The sequence below is a fragment of the Petromyzon marinus genome, chromosome 82, assembly GCF_048934315.1.
Source record: "Petromyzon marinus isolate PM22_M1 ecotype Great Lakes invasive population chromosome 82, UKy_Petmar_22M1.pri1.0, whole genome shotgun sequence".
NCBI lineage: Eukaryota > Metazoa > Chordata > Hyperoartia > Petromyzontiformes > Petromyzontidae > Petromyzon > Petromyzon marinus.
The window spans coordinates 6,643,105-6,657,227 of NC_133747.1; the positions used below are offsets into that span (position 1 = coordinate 6,643,105).

The following is a 14,123-nucleotide window of genomic DNA, read 5'->3' on the forward strand; positions in this document are numbered from 1 at the left end:
AGAGATGCTAACCTCGGCGTCTGCTTTACGCAAAGAATTGAACCAGTGATAAAGAAGACACACGATACGCATATCGGGATAATCAAGAAGGGTTGCCACTCCAAGATGGTGCATTAAAAATCAATTCATAACGAAAAATACTGCTGTCATTGAGTTGCATAATAACCAATCGTCCTACTGTTAACGTGATATGAATTGATGTGGTACTGTGTTGGCAATTTTTAAATACGAATTTACATTATAAGGTTAAGGTTTTGATAGAATAGTTTCCATGTTTTAATCTCTGTCTCAACAACCGATCGATTGCGTTATGCGTCGGGAATTAACCACAGGTGCCGTTATCAAAGTGAAACAATGCAATCGTGATGGTATCATGTTAACGCTGTGTTGAAATTCCAAGATCGAGAGTTTTTAATATCCAAAAATTAAAGTTAGCTAGAAATAAAATTGGTTAAAGCAGAAGGTTTGTGTGTAATTCTTCCTTAAATTCTGCGTAATATTGTTCTGCGTATGAGATCTGAACCTTGAGGGGACCTATCACCACACATAATCCATAACACACGTAATTCATCATGTACAATCGAGAGTAATCGTATCCTTATCAATAATACGGAATTAAAGAGCAGAGTCGAATCGACTATCTCATTTATGCTCACAACACCTACAGAACTGCATACGATCAATTGCGTTGTTCCAATTCATAACACAATCCTCGTCACCGAGGCTCGACCTGATAATCCATAACGACCTGCATTATAACCACGCCCACTCGCATAAATTAATATGGTTATCTCTCGAATCAGCATAATTTATGTACATAATTACACTGATTAACATAATTTCGGATAAATTATGCAAATTTAATTTAGTTTTCATTATTTTCATCAATTTTCATAACACCTATATATACAAGGGGAATCTCACTCCTCAGTGTGCCGGGAAAGGTCCTGGCAAGGATTATTCAACATCGCCTTGCTAGGCACGCTGAGGAGAGGCTTGCGGAGCCCCAATGCGGTTTCAAGAAATGGCGGTCCTGCACAGATGCCATATTTTCTGTCCGTCTGCTACAGCAGAGGTATAGGGAATTCCAGCAAGACCTACATCTCTGCTTCATTAACCTGGTCAAGGCCTATGATGCCATCATTACGCCTGGCCTCTGGGTTGTTCTTCGTGCTTTTGGAGTACCTGACCCTCTGCTCACGATCATTAAGGACCTTCATCATGGTGAGCGGGCCTTGGTACGTGGCCGGGAGTCAGAGCCATTCCCTGTACACCTTGGGGTGCGACAGGGATGTCCTCTGGCTCCCACATTATTTAACATTTATTTTGACCACGTAGTTCGTGAAGCCTTCAATAGCTGTACTGGGGGAATTTCCATTTGGTACAGATATAATGCGAGGCAGATCGATGCCCGGGTGCGGTCAAGGGATGGCTCCCTATTGGCCAACCACATTATGTATGCCGATGATTTGGTAATTGCTGCTCATTCAGAGGAGGAGTTGGAGGTGCTGCTGCTGAAACTCAAGCATGCCACTAAGAGGTGGGGCCTTACCACCAGCCCCACCAAAACTAAGCACCTGCCTGGGTATTTTATACCATCGACACTCCACCCCCACAACTCCCAATCGGTGATGGGGCAGTTGTGGAGAGAGTGGAGAGTTTCCCATACCTGGGCAGTGTGCTCATGACCGGCTCCATTTTAACAGCAGAGATCTCACTCCGACTCAGTCGAGTGGCATTATCTTTTCATCGGTTGCGTAACGCTGTGTGGAAGCTGCCTGGTCTGTCGCTCCGCACGAAGCTTCAGGTCTTCTCGGCCACGGTCATTCCCTCCTTTCTCTATGCTTGCAAACGTGGACACCCTAATGGAGCATCTTCGCCGGTTGGAAACATTTAGGCTGGCCGGCCTACGATCCATTCTGGGTTTAACCAGGCTGGATTGTGCGAGGAGCTCACAAATCCTTGAAAGATCTGGGCAGGCAAGGCGGCGTTGGCTGTGTCATATAGCCCGCATGCCCAGCCACCGCATGCCTAAACAGCTTTTGTTTGACAAGATAGAGGGGGCTTAACGGGCGCGGCATGGGCTAGAGAGATGTAGTGATGTGGTACAGGAGGACGTGAAGCTGAGTGGACTTGCCGATGACTGGTACCAGCGGTGTCAAGATCAGCCTCAGTGGAGGAGGCTCATGAAGGATGCTGCTACTGGGCAGTTGGAGGCAGTCGCCCTCCAACAACAATGGAGGGCGGAGGAGCGGTGCTCACAACAACGAACGGAGCACCGGGTGGCTAAAGCACAGCAAGTTGGCACAGTAGGGGGCACAGGTGGTGTATCAGCCAGTTATCTCAGTCAGTCGACCCGTGGCACCTGGGTCTGCCCCGTGACCTCCTGCCAGCGGGCGTTTGACACTTCACGTGGCCTCAAAGTGCACATGGCCTAGCACAAGCGTCGTGGTGACGTCACCGCCACTTAGTGGCGAACTGCGGTTGTTGTTGTTATCAGCGTCTGTCCAACCATAGTCAACGACTGTCAGTAGCAGCACGTGCCCATTCAACTCCCACGACTACACGCCACTCAAACTTGTGTGGTGCCACCGCAGCGGAGGAACTCAGCTGGCGCTGTCCTCTCCTTGCACCCCCCCCCCCCCCCACGAACGCACGCACGCCCCCACTAAACACTCACATGCACCCCCGTAGGGTCTCGAGGGGGGGCCCCCGGGTACGATGGGTTTTTACCCGAGGACCCCTTAGGGATGTTCCACGGTTTCCACGGACCCACAGATTGGCCGGACCCCCCCCAGGCCGGATTACATCGCGGCCCCCCCAAAATAGGGCATAGAGCTTTACAGGCCGGCCGCGATGAAGCATACACGACACGGGGTGGGGGGGGGTGGTGCCCAAGGCAGTCGCCCCTGGTGACAGCGTAAACAGTGGGGCGGGGGAGGGGGAAATCCCCACGGGCGCCCCGGGTGTGTATTCGGCTTAGCGGGCATCCAGGTTAACCGGTCAGTCAGCGATAAGGAACGCCGCTTCAAGGACAATGGAAGGGGGGAGAGGGGGAGGGGGTGACGTAGTGCCCCCCCCCCCCCACGTAACGCCCAGAGCGCTCAAAAACGGCCGCAAAAAGCGTTCGATTGGACGCGCAGGATGATGTCATGTCACCAGGGGACTAAGGGATTTTGTGAAGATAAGAGGAGAGAGAGGGCCAAAATAGATCAGAGTTCTTCTTCTGGAGTCGTGTGGAGACCAGGTGCCCTCAACGTCCATGTCCTGAATAAACTAGTCCTGAATACCTCCAAAACCAAGGTGCTATGCTTCTCACCAGGACTAAAGCAGGAATTTATTTTTCCCCAATTACATTCCTTAAATAGTTATCAAATAGAGCAAGTCAAGATCTATAAGTATCTTGGGGTCATCCTGGATTCAAAACTGAATTTTGAAGATCACATTGATTATATTGGTAAAAAGACAAAAATAAAAATTGGTTTTCTGTATCGACACAAGCACTGCTTCCCCCCAATGTTCCGTTTGGAATTGATAAAAGCTACCAAACTGCCTCTACTTGACTACTGTGACATCTTATATTCTTGGTTCTTTCGGTAAAGTCACGTTGAAAGGGAACAATAAAATAATGAAACGTCGTGAGAATTTTACCTTTTTATATTTTTATTATTTCATTGTTCCCCTTCTACGTGACTTTACCGAAAGAACCAAGAATATGAATCCCTGCAGTCACGGAAGCTTTAAATCAAAATTTACTGTGACATCGTGTATAAATCAGCCCCAAGTACTGTACTGAAGAAGCTTGATTCCATCTATCACTCGGCCTTAAGATTTACATTGAACTGCCTATATAGGACTCACCACTGTGATCTCTACATTGGGTCAAACTTAACATATCTTAATGTTCAACGGCTTGTGCACCAGATCGTATTTATTAACGATGTACTTACAAAAAAATCCGCAGACTACGTGCAGGATCTCCTCTCTGTTTCAAAGAACAAATTTGACCTCAGGTCTTCGCTCATTTACCAGCTTCACATTCCCTATTGCCGTACAAAAACTGGAGGTAGGGCCTTTGCTATTGATGCCCCCAGGGTCTGGAATGCTATTGTCAATAAACTGAAACTTGAATCGCAACAAATTAGATCTTCTCTCAAAACTGCTCTAGAGGAATTGTACACCCCTAGCTGCCACTGCGGTTCATTGGCATAAAATGTTTCACTCCGGATGACGCTGCAAAGTATTATCTGTATTTTGATTTAGCGTGATCTTAAAGGTGCATTGAAAAATTTCATACTCCGACTGATGCTCCTGTTGTTGTGGAGTAACTCATGCAGCCAGCTATGGCTCTAGGATTTGGTGTTACATGTTATTTACGTAGTTTATTGTAAAAAATCGGTCACAGTCCCTGTGATCACTGTTAGGTTGCAATTATGGCTTTATTTTTTGGTTATTTCAAAAACGTTTTTCGGTTTGGACATGTTTGTTTTGTTGTAGTACGGAGTTAGACTGATGGCCTTCATCTAAGTTTTCTTGTGGTTGTTGTTGTTTGACTTGCATCCCACTGGGATTTTTTGCACACAGCGTTGGTGTACGATGCTTTTTTCAGGAATATTTTGCTGTTTTTATTCATGGAAATTTTTGTTTGCACAAAGTCACATAGTCACTTTAAGATGTTTTTCTTGTTCGTGTTTTTATTTTTTTGTTTGTTGTGGTTGCACCCGATTCAAGAGCCGAATGGCTCACAGGGCTATACCAAAAAAAATAAACTGAAACTAAATAAACTGAAACTGATGTTTGTTGGGCGCAGCTGCGAACGATTTATCCGGGCAAAAGTCTTCGAGGCGAGATTCTTCCCCATCCTCCATCGTACAGCTGTGAGGTGAGCGTACGGGGGGGCCAATTCAGCCCAGTTCGCCGTCAGCCCTAGCGTGGGGTCATCGCACGTTGCGAGGGTGAGGTGATAAGAGGTTAGGCGCTGTCTGGAGGGGCTGGCTGGGGGAGGACCACAAACAAGGGTTCGCTATTCGCGCCGGAAATAAAAACCTCGGTGCCAGATTGTTGGTTGACGCGTGGTGTGAAGAGTGGCAAGAGCGGTGGGACAGCGGTTAGCGCACTGCTGTGTGTGGGTGACTCCAATCAGTGTGTGTACGGAGCGCGCATATATACAAATAAATAGATGAACGTTCTCCCGCACCGCGAGCGTATTGCGCAGAGATTAATTAATTAATTGATTCCGATCGCAGCCGGCCGGCTTGTTGACACGACGGCTTAGTATATTAATTAATTAATTCCAAACAGCTGCGAGCGGCGATTTAAACAAGATTACGTAATCCGCGCGGTTAGGACGCGTGAGTGGGGAGGGGGCCATCAGCCCCCACACTTGCTCCCAACACACAAATACAAAGATCCCCCGTACAGCCTTAACAGACTGTTGGGGCAAGTGCTGTTAGCGAACACCTATTAAGGGTGGGACGGCACACGAGGGGGTGGGTGGCCAGCACCACGCCCGGCCGCCTTTGTCTCCCTAGTGGCGATGTTTACACACCACACCGGGTACTCGTTTGAGGCTGAGTCGACGTAGGGGAGGCTCAGGACCGGTTCAGAAAATCGTCACTGGCGGTGTTGGCCACGAGCGGGAATGGAACTCGGCTGGTCGGGTCACTGCCGCTCCCCTTCTGTCAACAAACTTGCACTCTGACCCCGCTCTCTGACGTCACCGCTCAGCGTGACCTCATCGGCGTCAAACGCAAAGGGGAGGTGTGCTTCGCTCGTGACGTCATGTCACAACGGTATTCAACCCACCCCCGACCACGGCGCTCGTGAGCGTGACGTCACGTTCGCTTGGCCGCTGCCGATTTCTGTTCCATTGCCAATCCTTATTTGGGCAAAGCTACGACCAGTGACTGGCGGCTCATTAACATAATGTCTTCGTGAAAGCCGTCGCGAGTTTTTTTGTGACAGGTTCGGCACCCACGCCCCTTCCCTCCACGAATGGGCCAGGTTCCTTAACATAATTTATTTAAGTTACGGAGCCAATCGTCGAGTGTTATAGTACCTACAAGTGACATCATGTCACCTCCTGCTGCCGCGTGACGTCGCGACGTAACAGGAAGTTGCCGCTCAGACCGTGCACTGAAATCCGAGGTGAGAAATTCTCATCGCGGTTGTTTTTGTGCTGGTGGTGGTGGTGGTGCTGGTGGTGGTGGTACTTGTGGTGGTTTTTGTTGTTTACCGAGGTAGAGCCTCGCTCTCTCTCTCAGGGATGTAAATTGAGTAGCCGCGAGCATGGAAGCGATGTCCAGGTTGTAACTTTACGTGGGGCCTATTCACGCGGGGCCTTGCCTCCTGCCCTCGCCTGATCGCGTTTGCTTCAATTATCTCGCTTAAATTTTGATTTAAAGCTTTCGTGACTGCAGTAATTCGTATTCTTAGCTCTTTCGGTAAAGTCACGTTAAAGGGAAACAATAAAATAATAAAAAATATATAAAACAATAAAAATTCTCACGACGTTTCGACCATAACACAAACGGTCATCATCAGGTGTGAAAAGCAACGGCAATAAACATTTGAAAGAAGTGGCGGTTTGTATTTATTTATAAACGGTGTTTTTATTTATTAAAAACGTTAGCACCACGGGCAGCGATTTGGCAGTTTAGAAGGACGAGTCCATCTATGTTCTGAAAAGAGGAGGGGGGAGACGAAAAATTAATGGATGCTGTCTGAAAGCCACCGTAGGCGTGAACAATCAATTAAGACCTGAAATGGTTTATCAAATCCTTCCAATGATTGCTAAGCCAGAATCCATCTTCTCGGTTGAAATTGTATCTGTGCTTGTATATGTGGATAGACTCATGAACGAATCTCTCATGGTAGCCAGATGGCTTGCAGAGAGCCTCTGTCTTGAAAAGTCAATGTCACATGACATTCACTTCTTTGTAAGCCATCTGGCTACCATGAGAGATTCGTTCATGAGGCTATCCACATATACAAGCACACAGACAATTTCAACCGAGAAGATGAATTCTGGCTTGGCAATCATTGGAAGGATTTGATAAACCATTTCGGGTCTTAATTGATTGTTCACGCTTACGGTGGCTTTCAGACAGCATACATTAATTTTTTGTCTCCCCCCTCCTCTTTTCAGAACATAGATGGACTCGTCCTTCTAAATAAACTGCCAAAAATCGCTGCCCGTGGTGCTAACGTTTTTTTAAAGAAATAAAAACACTGTTTATAAATAAATAAATACAAACCGCCACTTCTTTCAAATGTTTCTTGCCGTTGCTTTTCACACCTGATGATGACCGTTTGTGTTATGGTCGAAACGTCGTGAGAATTTTTTTTTAAATATATTTTATTGTTTCCCTTTAACGTGACTTTACCGAAAGAGCTAAGAATATCTCGCTTAAGTTTAATTTGTCTTCACACGGCTCGCCACTTTGAAACTTTGTTTTACTTTAAATATTCACACAGTTTTTATTTTTTTACCAGGCCCAGCCCGCTTGAGCTGCTATAACGCTCTTGTTTTCAGAAGCGACCTGCACACAACACAAGGTGAGGCTTGTCAACAGCGTGGCGGTGTTCACTCTGGACGCGTGGCGGTGTTCACTCTGGACGCGTGGCGGTGTTCACTCTAGACGCGTGGTGGTGTTCACTCGGGACGCGTGGCGGTGTTCACTCTGGACGTGTGGCGGTGTTCACTCGGGACGCGTGGCGGTGTTCACTCTGGACGTGTGGCGGTGTTCACTCGGGACGCGTGGCGGTGTTCACTCTGGACGCGTGGCGGTGTTCACTTTGGACGCGTGGCGGTGTTCACTCTGGACGTGTGGCGGTGTTCACTCGGGACGCGTGGCGGTGTTCACTCTAGACGTGTGGTGTTCACTCTAGACGCGTGGCGGTGTTCACTCTCTACATGTGAAGGGGAAACTGGGGGATCCAGAGGAAAATCCACGCGGCCACGGGAAGAGAGAGAGAGACACGCAGCCTCGGCCGTGTTGATTGATCCTCAATGAATTACTTGGTGGAGTGAGGAAGCATTACTACTGAATGGATGAAGGTGGCCAGGCATGGGTCTGGACACACCACCACTTGTTTACCATGCCAGTGTGTGACAGTGTAAAATTTGTGTTTGCAGTAAAGTCTCTTAACTCTGTTGAACACGGAGGTTATATCAAAACAGTAGTTTCTTTTTTGTTTTCCTCTGGAACTCTTTGTAAGAATGGAAACAGTCAGGAAGTTAACACAGCACAGACATGCAGCTGAAGTCGGATCTGTTCATCCCAGCATTCAAGGACATCTGTGCCTGGCTTCACACCTCTAAGTTGCTATTGAACATTAATTTCTGCATAACACAGATATAATTATTTTCAACACCCTTTGCTATGTCAGCTGAATTTATATTTCATAAATATTCCCTTTGTAGCCAGACAGCCGAAATTGTGTGCTCGGAGTTTTGGGTTAACATTCATTTTGAAGATACGAGGGCTTCCAGGCACGTTTGTGACCATTCGCCCTCATTGTGTGCCATAACAGCCCGTGTGATGAATTTGGGAAACTTTTTCACTATATTATGAATATATGAATAAGTAAAGACGTGTAAGTCACGTGTTACTGTATATATGCATTCCTCTGTGCATCGATACTGACGTGTAGATGGTGTGGATGTTATTTTTTTCTGTCTGCAGCTGTCACTTCCTCTGCAGAATTGGTCTGATGGAGCTAAGGCACTCGGCGCGGCTCGGTACAAAAAGGCAACAATGCGACCGCCGTGCGTACAGCACGGATTGTCCTGGACATTTGACGCAGCACCAGAGAACTCATACGGGAGAGAAACTCTTCAAGTGCAGTGTGTGTGGAAAGGCGTTAGTACATTCATCTTCTCTTGTAAAACACCAGAGAACACACACGGGAGAGAAACCCTTCAAGTGCAGTGTGTGTGGGAATGCGTTTGCACAGTCATCTACTCTTATAAGACACCAGAGAATACACACGGGAGAGAAACCCTTAAAGTGCAGTGTGTGTGGGAAGGCGTTTGCACAACCATCTGCTCTTATAACACACCAGAGAAGACACACGGGAGAGAAACCCTTCAAGTGCAGTGTGTGTGGGATGGCGTTTGCACAGTCATCTGCTCTTAGAACACACGAGAGCAGACACACGGGAGAGAAACCCTTCAAGTGCAGTGTGTGTGGGTATGCATTTGCACGTTCATCTACTCTTATAAAACACCAGAGAAGACACACGGGAGAGAAACCCTTCAAGTGCAGTGTGTGTGGGAAGCCGTTTGCACGGTCATCTGCTCTTGTACAACACCAGAAAACCCACACAGGAGAGAAACCCTTCAAGTGCAGTGTGTGCGGGAAGGCGTTTGCACGGTCAGCGCATCTTCAAAGACACCAGAGAACACACACGGGAGAGAAACCCTTCAAGTGCAGTGTGTGCGGGAAGGCGTTTGCACGGTCAACGCATCTTAAAGGACACCAGAGAACACACACGGGAGAGAAACCCTTCAAGTGCAGTGTGTGCGGGAAGGCGTTTGCATGGTCAACGCATCTTCAAGGACACCAGAGAACACACAAGCATCAGAAGATCCACAAAGAGCGGAATCTGAAATCTACTTGTGAAAGTCGAAGTGCCGCAATGAGCCCATCCCTCATGAAACAAGAACCGGAAGAAAATCCCAGCTTGGACACTTTTAAAGGTATCAAGGTGAAATATGAAGAGGTGAAGGTGAAATTTGAAGAGGTGAAGGTGAAATATGAAGAGGTGATGGTGAAGAGCGAAGAAGTGAAGGTAAAATGTGAAGATGAAGATTCATCTCCAAAATGGGACCTTCGCATCGAAGGAGGCAACGTGAAGCAGGAGGAGAATTTTGACTGTGAGGCAGAGCGAGGCAACTCCCAGCAGTTTGTGGAAGTTGAGGTGTGGGTGGACTTCCTCCGAGACAATCCAAAGTCAAATGGAGACCTGGTAGATGTGTAAGCCAGAGACGATGTCGCTCCAATAAATGCACCTTTGTCACAGGCCTTTAATTAAAATAACGTGAAGTTGAACACTCAATTCCTAGGTTCAACCTGCAGGGTAAGCGCGGCCAGTCTTTGTGGACCTGTGGGTTGGGGAGATCTCTAACCAGGAGCGAGAGCCAATAAGCTCCCAATCATTCACTATGTTATAATAATTGAATTTATACGGTGCTTGCTTCATCGCCTTGGCAATTAGCAGTTTTGTATCGTATCTCGTCTCAAACACTCAGAGCACCCCCAAGTAGCAGCTGCCCCTGTGTGGCACAAGGTGGTGGCTGTTGTATATTTAGGCCTTTTTCCAAAATTTATATGAAGAATTATTCTGCCAAAATATTTTTTTAATAGTCAATTAACTTTACGGAAAGAACCAAGAATATTTAGAAAAATCTATTTTACGAATCTACACATTCACAGGGAGACTATTGTGTTGAAATCTTTCTTTTGATCACAGAATTTTGCCCGCGAATGTATTGAAGCCTTAGCCAATTGATAAGCATTTGCTGAAGCAGGCACACTGCCACACAGCATTGTTCCAAGACATTTCGTTAATTGCATAATCTTACCAATGAATTCATTGAGGTCTGCTTTTGCTTTCGGGACATGTTTATTTATTGCTGTTTGCATGAACATTGTCACATTAATTTTTAAGGACTTTTTCCCAATGCCGTGACAGCTGGCTTTCCTCTGAGGAATTAACCGATTGTTCTGTTACCCAGTTTAACAAACGTAATCATTGAGGGTTAAATGTACGGATCAATGAGGAGAACATCTCCATGAGTACTGTGACATTCCTAGCATAAGAGTTTGCATATTAGAGTGTTATGTTTTTGTTAAGAGATTAAAGTTGCTTAACACAGAAGTGTCTTAGTGGTGCCTTCCTAAGTTCATGCATAATAATCTTAATTATAAGAACTATCCTGCGGTGAGATCTGAATCTTGAGACCTGACATAAACACACTAAGACATAATCAGTAAAAGTTAAAGCGAGGATCATTGTATTATCCCGATTGATAATACAACCCTAGACAACGAGACAGAGACTAATCATAATTGCATATATTATCATAATCATATACACTTGCATAACTTAATGCAATTACACCTCCCCAATTAGCATGATATAATCTGAATGATTACGTAAATTAGCATAATTTCAGGTAATGTTTAGAATTCGCTCAATTTTGACAGACGCCAGCATGCAATGGCCTCGTTTTGAATGGCGCAATAGTATGTTGTACATACACTGTTAAACAGATGGTGCGCAAATTTTGATTTAAAGCTTTAGTGACTGCAGTAATTCATATTCTTAGCTCTTTCGGTAAAGGTATGTTGAAGGGAAACAATAAAATAATAAAATATATATAAAACAATAAAAATTCCCACGACGTTTCGACCATAACACAAACGGTCGTCATCAGGTGTGTCGGTTTGCATTAATTTATTTGTAAACGGTGTATTTATTTAAAAAAAAACGTCAGCGCCACGTGCAGCGATTTGGCAGTTTATTTAGAAGGACTAGTCCATCTATGTTCTGAAAAGAGGAGGGGGGAGACGAAAAATTAATGTATGCTGTCTGAAAGCCACTGTAATCGTGAACAATCAATTAAGACCTGAAATGGTTTATCAAATCTTTCCAATGATTGCTAAGCCAGAATCCATCTTCTCGGTTGAAATTGTCTCTGTGCTTGTGTATGTGGATAGCCTCATGAACGAATCTCTCATGGTAGCCAGATGGCTTACAAAGAACCTCTGTCTTGGAAAAGTCAATGTCATGTGAGCCTACTGAATTATAACAATGATCTGCCACGGCCGAGGTGTTGGTCCTACCGTGTTTAAGGTCTGCTTTGTGTTCACGAATGCGGTCCGAGACATGGCGTTTGGTTTCTCCAATGTAACTACTACCACAGAGGCAACTTAGTTTGTAGACACCAGGGTACTGTATGTCCGGAATCACATCTTTTACAGACGGAACCAGATCACGGATTTTATGTAATGTGTTGAAACGGACCTGGATCTTGTGTTTATTCAAGATTTTGGAGATCTTTTTTGTGATCCCCGCAATGTAGGGTAAAGTGATGGTTTTGAAAGGCTCCTCAAGAGGGTCCTTCTTCATGGTTTGAGTGATAGCTTTGCGGATTGTATAGTCAGAGTAACCATTAGCCTTAAGAGCTTGGTGCACGTGCTTGAGTTCACTGCTTATGTGTTCCTGGTCGGATATGCATTGGGCTCTATGATACATAGTCTTGATGAGAGAGTTCTTCTGTGATGGATGGTGGTGGGAATCCGGTTTCAGATAAGCATCCGTATGGGTAGCTTTCCTGTAGACAGAGTGGCTCATTGAACCATCAGGTCTCTTTTTAATTAGGACATCCAAAAATAGTAGCTTGCCATCTTTTTCGACTTCCATGGTAAATCTGATGGCTGGGTGTATGGAATTGATGTGGTCGAATAATTGGTCTAGAGCAGGCCGGCCATGTGGCCAAATGACAAAAGTGTCATCCACCTACCTCTTCCATAAGGTTGGGCGCAGAGTGGCAGTCTGGATGGCGTCAGTCTCAAATTTCTCCATAAAAATGTTAGCTATAACCGGAGATAGGGGGGAGCCCATTGGGGTGCCCTCTGTAGAAAGTTCCATTCCAAGTGAAGTATGTATTGGTTAAACTGTCTCACCAGGGGGGGTACCTCAGTGTTTAATCCTTGATGAACCAAGTCTTCAATGATTGCGATGGTGTCAGGTACAGGAACCTTGGTGAATAAGGAAACTACATCAAAACTGACAAGCAGGTCGTCTGGGGACAGGGAAATACCCTTGATTGTCGATACCAGGTGAGTAGAATTTTGTACCGCAGAGGTGGTTTTTCCAGTGAAAGGACGCAGGATTTCAGACAAAAAACGAGCCAGTTTGTAGGTGGGGGAGTTGATAGTAGAGACGATGGGACGAAGGGGTATATCTACTTTATGTATTTTTGGTAAGCCGTATAATCTTGGTGGCCTGGCAGCAGAAGGTTTCAACGAAAACTGTTTAGATTGATCAATTAATGCGGTTGAATCAGAAATTATTTTGTTGGTTTGGGTGACGAGGCGGTTGGTGGGATCTCTTTTTAATTTTTGTATAACTACCATCGTCGAGTAATTCTTTAATTTTGTTGTATTCTATTTTATCCATGATGACAGTAGCATTGCTCTTGTCAGCTGAGAGGACTACAATATCATCCCTCTTTTTTAATTTATATAATTCAAAACGCTCATCTTTGCTGAGGTTGCTAGCTGGCATCTTAGCGTTTTTGAGGATTGCAGCGAATTCAGATCTTGCTACGTCTGCAGCGATGTGACCCAGGCCCCTGAGAGCCACGTCTACTTGGGCAATTATGCCATTAACTGGTATGTAAATTTCGATTTAAAGCTTTCGTGACTACAAGGACTCACCTTCTTTGGTTCTTTCGGTAAAGTCACGTAGAATGAGAATAAAATAATAAATTGATAAAATAAAATAATAATATTCTCACGACGTTTCGGCCACAACACAAGCGGCCTTCATCAGGTGAAGGGACGAGACTGTCTGGAGGACAGCGCTGGAGTGAAAAAGCCACGCTCAGATCGTGACCTTTAAGCTGTGTGAGAAGAAACAAAGCACCTAGACAAAGGAAATAGCATTGGATTTAGCATTGAAATGGCTGAGTGATTAGATTGTGACTGGTCACAGAAATGGCTATGTTAAAGTTAAAGCATACACATCCGCAGAGGCACCCCTTGACATAGGAATTAGCATAGAATTTAGCATTGAAATAGCTGAGTGATTAGCTTGTAACTGGTCACAGAAATAGCTATGTTAAAGTCAGAGCATACACATTCACAGAGGCACCTAGTATAAATCAAACAGGAGAATTTAGGATTGAAATAACTAGGCGAATTTAGCATTGAAATAACTGAGTGATTAGCTTGTGACTGGTCACAGAAATGGCTATGTTGAAGTCAAGGCCTACACATCTGAGCTATTCACAGTAACTGGGTATACACTACAATATATAATGAATACTATATAGTGAACCAATAAAAAACTAAAATATAAATTACCTTAATGTTATCAATAAACTCTAT

The 14,123-nt window shown here is 45.3% G+C and overlaps 1 protein-coding gene across 4 annotated transcripts in view; it reads left to right on the forward strand.

Annotated features, from left to right (window-relative positions):
- Positions 1-5,968: 5,968 nt before the first annotated feature.
- LOC116958743 (uncharacterized) overlaps positions 5,969-14,123 on the forward strand; it is a 70,292-nt gene continuing 62,137 nt past the window's right edge. The window contains exons 1-3 of one of the 4 annotated variants that reach the window (XM_076057428.1): positions 5,978-6,147; positions 7,495-7,557; positions 8,688-10,884. In XM_076057428.1, the coding sequence (XP_075913543.1) occupies positions 8,716-9,984 (1,269 nt within the window). In that variant the 5' untranslated portion in view covers positions 5,978-6,147; positions 7,495-7,557; positions 8,688-8,715 and the 3' untranslated portion in view covers positions 9,985-10,884. Of the gene's footprint in view, positions 6,148-6,213; positions 6,306-7,494; positions 7,558-8,687; positions 10,885-14,123 lie in introns of those variants that run through there. The other 3 variants (XM_076057429.1, XM_076057430.1, XM_076057427.1) reach the window with 3 other exon arrangements.